Source organism: Saccostrea cucullata, unplaced genomic scaffold (assembly GCF_032062105.1).
Source record: "Saccostrea cucullata isolate Sc308-1 unplaced genomic scaffold, CSIRO_AGI_Scuc_v1 ctg765, whole genome shotgun sequence".
Lineage (NCBI taxonomy): Eukaryota > Metazoa > Mollusca > Bivalvia > Ostreida > Ostreidae > Saccostrea > Saccostrea cuccullata.
This window is the reverse complement of record NW_026932784.1, coordinates 66,188-75,891: the sequence shown is the minus strand read 5'-3', so window position 1 is coordinate 75,891 and position 9,704 is coordinate 66,188. Positions and strand designations below refer to the sequence as shown.

Sequence of the window (9,704 nt, the reverse complement as noted above, 5' to 3'; positions counted from 1 at the left end):
CTGGAAAAAAGTTTCATAATTCGTGTCCAGTCCATATATTTCTTATGGATAAACTTGGTAGTTTCTCCTTTCACACAAAGACTACCCATGCAATAAGAGTGTGTCATAACCTTGGGCCAAGGACATTTGTGGAAGTTCAAGGTCACTGGAAGAAATATTTCATAATTTGTCCGGATATCTTTTTTATGGATTAACTTGGTAGAAATATACACAAATTGCCCATGACCTTAGATTGTGTCATGACCTTGAGCCAAGGTCCTTTAGGGAAGTTTAAGGTCACTAAAAAAATTTCATTATTCGTGTCCAGTCCAAATCTTTCATGGATAACATGTTCTCATTTCACACAAAGCCCATGACTTAAGGGTGTGTCTGACCTTGAACCAAGGTCATTTTGGGAAGTTCAAGAAGTTGCAGGAAAATTTCATAATTCGTGTCCGCTCCATATCTTTCTTATGGATGAACTTGGTAGGTTCTTATTTCACACAAAGATTGCTCATGACCAAAGAGTGTGTCATGACCTTGACGCAAAATCATTTGGGGAAGTTCAAAGCCACTTGAAGAAAAATTTTAATTATTTGTGTCTGGTCCATATCTTTTTTATGGCTAAACCTCAATCTACTACTTCACACAAACCTTGCTTATTATCTGATTTTCTGTATATGACTTTGATCTTGTTGGTCATTAATGCAAGGCCAAGGTCACTGACAGAAAATGTTCATAATTCGTGTCTGGTCATATTTAGTCTGTTTTTTTTATCCAAGGAAATGTTTCATTTATGAAAATAAAAAAATTACATTTGCAAAAAATGTTTTAGCATTTCATTTTTCTCTTAGAATTAAATATTCATGATTTAACACCTCTGAAAACCATGTTTATAAATAGACACTTCTAGTTTAAACTGACATAGTGATTTGATATAAATTTTCTGGATGCATACTTAAATTTGGTCACCTGTCATATTGAATATAAACGATAATGCTTAATTCATTAAATAAATCGCAATTGTCATTTGAGTTTTTAATGCAAGAAATACTTTTGTGATACATGTAAAAGGTGACATTTTGGCGCGCCGAATACAATTAGCCATGTCAGTTACAGCTAATGGAAGTTTGACCGCAAAATTCATATCTCTTATTTGAGAAAAACGAACTATTCTTTATTTTCCTGATTATTTATTAATATGTGTTATTATAGGCATAAATATAAAAGTTCCCTTAAACATTATTCTTATACACTTTAGCTAAAGCTTTTTCATACTCGTTAGTCATATTCTATCAATAACAAATAAAAGCCGTTTGTCTGCACTTTGACCATCCCTGATGTTAGTAAAAAAAGTGCAAAGTCTACATTTTCTCAAGAATTTGCAGCTTGTCTATTTTCAAACATGTGTAACTATAAATAGAAGCAGAAACCTCTGCTTCTCATTCTGTATTTCATATATGCTTTCTTTGACTTGTTGGTCACTGAATGCCAATAGCAGTAAAAAACATATTGTCTGCAATTGCTCATCCAAAATGTGAGAAAAAAGTAAAAAAAAAAACTAAATTTTCCCGATAATTTACAATATGTCTATTTTTAAACTCATGTTACTATAAATAGAAATGGAAGTAACTGCTTCTCATTCTGTATTTGATATAAGGCTTTCATATACTTGTTGGTCACCATATGCCAATAGCAGTTAAAAACAGATAGTCAGGAATTATTCATCCAAAATTAAAAAAAAAAGTACAAAAAAACGACATTTTCCCGATATTTCGCATTACGTCTATTTTTAAACATGTATTACTATAAATAGAAATGGAAACCTCTGCTTATCATGCTGCATTCCATTGAATGTTCTTTTGTTCTTGTCAGTCACTTAATATCAGTTACATTTAATGACAGTAAGTCGGTAAATTTCCCATCTCTAATTTGAGAATTGGTGGAAAATCAACATTAAACAGTTAATTTCATATGTGTCTATTTTTAGACATTTGTACTATTTATAGAGATGAGAGCCTGTCCTCAATAATTTGTGAGATATTATACTATTCCTTGTTCTTATTGATGAAATATTGGAGAGATCCATATTTTTATTATTTATGATTCAGTGGAGCTTCAAAATGATGGAAAATTGACATTTTTCATCACTTTATGAGACATGTCTATATTTAGGCATTTGAAGCTATAAATAGAAAACGGAAATCCCTGAAAATAATATGCATGGTAGTTATTGGTGTCCAGTCTCTGACATTAGCATATTGACTTTTACAGTATATTTCATAATTACCTAGCAATGGCATCTTAAACTCTGCCCAAATTTCATTTTTTGGATTTTTCTGAAATATGTCTATTTTAAGATACATGTTACTAAAAATAGCATTGAAATCCCACTCCAATTTTTTCATGAGGGGACATTACTAATACTGACGTTTGACGACACGCATATGATTTGAAAAATTTCCGTAGACAATTTTTTTTATTTAACCTTAAATTTCTCAAAAAATACCAAATTTTCCAGTTTTTCACATTTTGAGAAACTCTGCTATTTTGCAAAACCGTTTTCTAAGAGTGGGGTCAATTCTGGAATAACTGGTTATATGCCCTGTATTCTTTAACAGTTGATGTTTTCTTATGATACAAAGATTTATATTTGAGTTCACTACATAAAGATAAAAATGCATTCATATTTCCTCAATTTTCATGTTTTTGTTTGGTCAAAAATGGCCGAAAATGGCCAAATTCAATGGATCCGTCTCCATGGCAACCGGGTGCACGTGGGAAACTTCTTACACCATATTTGCTGGTTTTGTACCAAGGTGCACCTGTGGTGCAAATTTCATCAAAATCGGAGATATGTCGTTTCCAAGATTTTTTGGTGCTTACAGAGAATGCATGTTAAATGCATATTACATGTTAATTGTAATCTCAATCCTCATGTTATGTGTAAAACACTTATACATGTAGTTTGTTACAAAACCATTATTTCATTTTAACCTTAGGCCATACAAAGTTAATTACTTGGTTCTCAGGCCTTTTTTCAAGAAATATGATGAGGGAGGGAGGCATTTTTTTTCTTTTTTATTGCCGCCAAAACATGATGAGGCAGCTTTTTACATTGTACAAAACCTCAAAAAATGATGAGGGAGGTGATTTGGTGTTTATATTTTATTGATTTAGCAATAAAAAGGGTCAATGAGGCACCCTTGGAAGAGATGAGGGAGGGCCTGAGAACCAAGAAATTAATTTTTTTTGCCTTAGATGTCTTGTTTGAGCTAGAATTTCCTGTTTTCAAATGTAAAAATCTTTTTTGAAAACTGCAAATTGTAAATAGTATATTTTTAATCATAAAATAAGTTATTTAGAATGTCTGAGGACTTCATAAAAGTATGATTCAGAAATTTTTAAGTCTACTTGGAAACTAATACAGTAAAACCTTGTTATATGTGATGCTTTTTCTATCAGTTAAAGATTGTAAAGATATTAATAAGTACTTCAGAAAAAAAAAATATTAAAAATGCTGAAATTCTTTACATTAGTTCCAGTAAGAAAGGGATAAAATATGGCATTGTTGATCAACAACTACACGGGAAAATGCATTTGCATATCATTTAGAAGTTAAAATATTTACATTGTATTGCATATTTATTCTTTGAAAACATTCGTATCACATCAATTTCCTTTATTGATCACAGAAATTAAAACACATTTATGTTGCTCAAGTTACTTTTAAGTAATTTTATTTACTTGAATTTCTATTATTTTACTTTTGATATCAAATTTTTAGTGTAATAAATATTTCTTTAAATAAGATGTCTTTGTTGACTTCTGATTAGAACATTTTCTGCCAAAAAAAAGCTGTTTTATGAGAAACCTTTTTTACCATTTACAATAAGTACGGGTAATATTGCATGTCAGTATATCTTCACCCTATTTTTAGGTCACCTGAGTAAACTCAGGTGACCTATTGCTATCCGTTTTTGTCCGTCTTCGTGCGTCGTTCGTCGTGTGTTAATATTTGAACATTTCAGCTCCTTCTCTGCAACCACTTAACCAATTTCCACCAAATTTGCCATCTATGGGTGAAGGGGAACAAAAATTATGAGTGTCATGGTCCCTGCCCCTCTGGAGCCTGAGGGGTGGGGTCAAATCCACCAAAATTAATGCAATCTTTAAAAATCTTCTTCTTTACTCCTGGACATCAAGCAGTCAAACTGATAGCATGAATGTAAGAACCATTGAGTCCTCTACCAAAATTGTGAAATTCATGGCCCCAGGGTCAGAGGTTCTGGTGTTAGGGCGGGGCTCTATTGATTACTTTGTGAAAATGCATAAATTCTTTGAAAATCTTGTTCTCTGCTCCTGGGTATTAAAAACACTAAGTGCATAGTTATGATGAGCAAGAGTGCAGGGTCATGGGTTCTGGTGTTAGGGCGGGGCTCTATTGATTATATAGTGAAAATGCATTAATTCTTTGAAAATCTTCCTCACGGTAGCTCAGTCGGTAGAACGCTCGCTCCGTGATCGGGAGGTCGTGAGTTCGCATCTCGGCCGCGACTGACCTAAGTCGATAAAAAAATGCGTAGCAACTGTTCCTTCGCTATGCGCTCGGCACTTTGAAGTGAAAGTTGCAGGTTATTCAGATGAGACCTTAAAAACCGAGGCCCCGTGTCAGCGGCAGGCGCTGGCACGATAAAGATCCCTCACTGCTCAATCGCCCTGAGTGCCGAGTAAAGGTCAGAATTTGAAGCCCTTCACCGGCATACGGTGACGTCTCCATATGAGTGAAAAAATTCTCGAGAGGGACGTTAAACAATATACAATCAATCAATCTGCTCCTGGGTATTAAATAAATTAACTAATCACATAGTTATGAAATTCAATTGTTGGAAAGTTGTTACGTGATACACAGGTGACCTATAAGGCCCGTGAGCCTCTTGTATATAATATAATGCTTTTTGGATTAGAGTAGGTCTAAGTATAGTATACTCGTGTTTTCAAACAAGATATATGAAATGAATAAAAAATTATTATTGGTGCTTCGACAAATCAAATCAAGGGTTGTCATGAAACCAGGATAAAACTCGTATTTCAAAGGATGGTGGCAAATACTTGTTCGTCGAAGTTGATATTAAAATTCCTAAAATGTTCATTGAGACAAGTTTTTTGTCAATAACTACGCAATCTTTAAAGAACAATTCCTCCAGCAATCAGCTAGAATTCCTGAATGTGCCCTATTTTAACAGGCGTAAGGTTTTTTATTCTGTAATGAAACAAAGTTTATACAAAGATTTCTACATAAAAAAAAGTGGTCTTCAAATAGATATTAAGATTTATCAACGATGATTTGTCAGATGACACACATTTTCGTTCCTTTAGTAGAATTGATCGGTCTCAATGAACTCCAAAGACACATTTGAGTCTGAAAATCTGCTTTATATTTAGCAGTTAACTGTTACATTGTATGCATTGTGCAATAGTAATTTTTCATCTTTTCAGATAGATACTGCTTATTTAGTGGAACACTTAATCTTATTACTTGTATTTTATATTCTTTTCTCTAGCCATTGTTTAATATCCTTAAGAACAAGTTGTCTATCCTCTTCTGGTTCGTAAAGGGACGCATGGAGAAATCCGGGATATACCTGAAATGTTAAAAAAAAAAGTCAGTCTTTAAATATAAAAACCGTATATAATTCCCATCTTAATTTCCATCGAAATTACGATAGATATTTCTATATAAATTAATCATTATTGTTTTTATATGAAATTTTATACAATTTTGTACCTTAAGTTCTTTGTCTAGACTTTTGGCTTTTTGAAACATATCTTGAGAGAATTTGACGTCACTTATAGGATCAGCATCACCATGGATTGCTAGAAAAGGCCAAGAAATGGATTCCAAATTCTGTGTAATTATTTCTGAGCAACTAATCCAAGCAACTCCAAATCTAAAAATATTATAAAAATATTTTACTTTTATTGAGTATAAACGTATTTTAAGTCTCTTTTGAAAAGCAATATACATGTATATATGATATGTTACGTGTAATAAGAAGTATTTCGTAGAAAACTCTTACAATCCTAATTGTAATTATTCAGCCCTAACGTTATGTATCGTGTGCTTCGACGTTTTCATTATTTATAAAGCTTCTATATGAGAATAATTTTTAATTTTGATCATAATTTTTGTTGGTATATAAATGTAGCAGTAGTATTTTTTATCACCATTTTCAGTAAAACATTGTGTTTTGGATTTGTTTGGGGATAATTTACCATTGCACAACATACCTTTGAAACCTTGTAAATATTTTTGCAATATATATTTTTACCTACCTAGCTTTGAAAAACGGATGAATCAAATCGTCTTCTTCAAAGCTTTTTATCTACATAATATTGACACACAAAATTCTCAATAAAGGTAATTTGATTTTTATGATTTAAAAAACATTCGAAGCATTAAAATTAAATTTCATTGATTTCTCCACTTAGAGCGAAAGTAGACCCTAACGTGTAATTAACACATACATGCTGCTCTGCTTACCATGTCGGGATCACGAGAAATCTCTTTTGGATCGACAAAGAAAAGTTTACGTTGTGGACAGAGTCTTGCAATTACATTCTTCATGAAAAACAGCTACAACGAAGAGAACGAGAATGACTTTTTTATGTGACTAACAACTTTATCCAATTCCTCATTCAATTTACAAAGGTATCCACATTTACATAATCTGTAATGCGAAATGACAGAGTTTTGTCCTTTTAAAATATGTTTGAGGAGCAAGTATCGATATAATTTCTGAAGAAAATAATCCAACTGTGGATGAAATTTAATATCTTTAAAACGATATATAAATAAAAGAAAAATATTACAATGATATTGTTTATGATATACAACATCCAAAGTTTATCCAGTACGAAGCAAAATTTGAACAAAACCTTTTACGATTAGATATATCGACGACTTTTCGTCAATATCAAAACAATGGTTACTAGTATTTCCATTCTTATGTCGACATGATATATCCGGTGAGTTTGAAATAAAGATACCACAAAGTCTGACTTGCATGTCCTTTTCATACATATATTTGGATACCGATATTTGGCTAGAAAAAGACAATAATCATCATCAGTAACAAGTGGGAAAGCTCTATGATAAACGTGATTACTTTAACTTTACAATCATCAACTTCTGTTATAACCTAATCATGCAGCAATATGCCCTTTTCTTCTGCATACGAGATTTTTATCTTTCATTTGATTCGATACGCAAAAATATGCTCTACTCATGAACAATTCTCTAAAACTAAGTTAATTATTCACAAACAAGTTGCTAAACCAAGATTATTAATAGTTAAGTTAAATGAACTCATTTCGTGAGTTTTGTAGTCAATACAATGACCTCAGCAAACACAATCTATATCTTAAATCAAATACTGGCAAGCGATTTTCATACTCATAAATTAACTGGCAATTATTAACAAACTAAATTGACGATGGATTTTTCAGTTCCGATCATGACAAGAAGCACGCATGGTTGTGACAGGTCGGAAAAAGATGCTCACTTCTATATAGCACCTGATCCCACCTCTGATGTTTTGGAGGTCCGTGTTTGCTCTGCTTCTAATTTGTTATAATTATATGCATTTGACCTTTGAACTTGAAAACAGTTCGTTTTCTCCACATATTTCTCTGAAGAAAAAGAAATTAGTATTCAACCGGTCACAGAGTCAAACAGACAAAATTCAACGTAGAAGGAAACTTCATTGTAGTAAACATTGAAATAATTACCTCTACTTTTGAAGGTAAGCCTTTGCTTGGAATGACGAACGGAGCCGAGGTGATGACACCAGCGAAAAAGGTTTCATTTTCCATAGCAGCTTTTATTGCTATAGCACCTCCCTAAAAGGAAATAGTAAGAAATTAGGGCAATGATATTGAAGAAAATACATGTAATACTAAAATCAACAGTAACATGTATCATGTACATTTAGTGAATTTCTTTTATAAAGTCACCTTGAAAATGTGCTTTCAGAATTTCTATTATGCGAGTGAACCACTTTGAAGTTGGAAAGCAAAGCCCAAATGCAAAGAATATGGAATATACACTGTACCCGAAAAAATCATTATTAGATATTAATTGTAGACTAGAGAGAGAAAGAAAAGGAGTCAGTCACCATAGAATGTCCAAATAAAAACACCGGTAAATCCGGGTATTTCCTCTTCATTATATTGCAGTGGTCAAAGAGAATTGAAGTGTATTCCTTAAAGTCATCAATGTGGTTAGGGATGCCAGGGCTTTTCCCATGACCAACTAAAACAAACCTTTCTTCATTAATTAACTACATTTAAATTGGTATGAATTAACACAATGATCTTTATTTGTTTTATCAAACTTCGCTCGTGTTTCATGTGTACCCTATATAAATGCATTTTCCTTACCATGATCGTGGGAGAATACCAAAAATCCAATTTCGGCTAGTGAACATCCTAGCTCGTCATACCAACCACTGTGTTCACCTAGTCCATGACTTACAAAAATTAAGGCCTTCCTGTCAAAGCAAAATCATTAAAATATATATACAAATTGATCTCCTTAAAATCTTTGTCCCATGTCTCTGGTCTATGTGGCTTATATTTCTTAAACTTTAATTTTTATTGGATTTTAAGGTAGATCTTGATACAATAGATTGTTTAGGTAAAATATATATCTTTAAAGAGAAAAAGTTTAAAATATTGAAGGAATTTTTTTGCAATAAATAACACAAATACACTCCGTTTACATTCATGTAAATAAAATGGGTTTTTTCTAAAATTATATTTACATTTATTCAAATAGTTAGTCACATTTTTCCTTTTACATGTATTGATTTTAAATGCACGCTGGTCTTTCATAGAATATTTAAGAAACAATGCTTAATTTTGAAACAGTCTTTTTAAAAAAAAAATTATTTAAACATCAAGTGTTTTTGTTGAACTTCATTTCATTTCAAAAATTAAAATTCATTCGATGATTTAACACTAAAAGTGAAAATAATCACTCAATATCATAAAGCATATTAAGTGACATGTCCGGTTACATATTGTAGATATCCTGTACCCTCGTGTTATATTGGTCTCGTTTTGAGAGTTAATAAACGTTTGCAATTAAAACTAGGCACAAAGACATACAAATGAGTCTGAAAGAATGTTAGCTAAAATGAAATGGTCTGCATCATAATAAACTGTATTTGATATATTGGTCATGACCCGAAAACTTTTTTTTTAATAAATATATTTACCTAGGAGTTTCCACAGAATTTTGGTCAAGCTCTGTCCATCTTCTAACCCACATCAGTAGTCCATCGTCCTTAAATCTCTCGAACCCGCTAGACGAAGAAACTGTCACCATATTTTCAATTATTAAAGATGTGTCTACCTTATAATGACTTAAACATTAACAAAGTAACAGGGAGACAACCTGCTGGCTATGCTTCTTTGTCATTCAAATGAAATCCGGGAGATGCACGTGTATTAAACACTGCATGGTTCATGACCTAGTAAATATGTAAAATTATCAACTACAATGTAAGCATTATCTAATAAAATTATGTGATGTGATGTAAAAAATATTGATAATTGCTACTGTAATTGTGGCATAATTAACAAGTTGCAAATGCAAAATTCGAAACAAGTGAATTTATTCTTGACTTTGTAAATTAAGTTTAAATGAAGTAGGTGAAGAA

The 9,704-nt window shown here is 32.0% G+C and overlaps 1 protein-coding gene across 1 annotated transcript; it reads right to left on the bottom strand.

Annotated features, from left to right (window-relative positions):
• Window positions 1-5,517: 5,517 nt before the first annotated feature.
• LOC134236158 (monoglyceride lipase-like) lies at window positions 5,518-9,387 on the bottom strand. Its single transcript, XM_062718335.1, has 8 exons — window positions 9,261-9,387; window positions 8,422-8,531; window positions 8,157-8,293; window positions 7,771-7,881; window positions 6,524-6,616; window positions 6,316-6,365; window positions 5,768-5,930; window positions 5,518-5,624 (listed from the first exon to the last, which is right to left on the bottom strand). The coding sequence occupies exons 1-8, from the start codon at window positions 9,368-9,370 to the stop codon at window positions 5,526-5,528; spliced, it is 873 nt and encodes a 290-aa protein (XP_062574319.1). The 5' UTR covers window positions 9,371-9,387; the 3' UTR covers window positions 5,518-5,525.
• Between the last annotated feature and the right edge of the window lie 317 nt (window positions 9,388-9,704).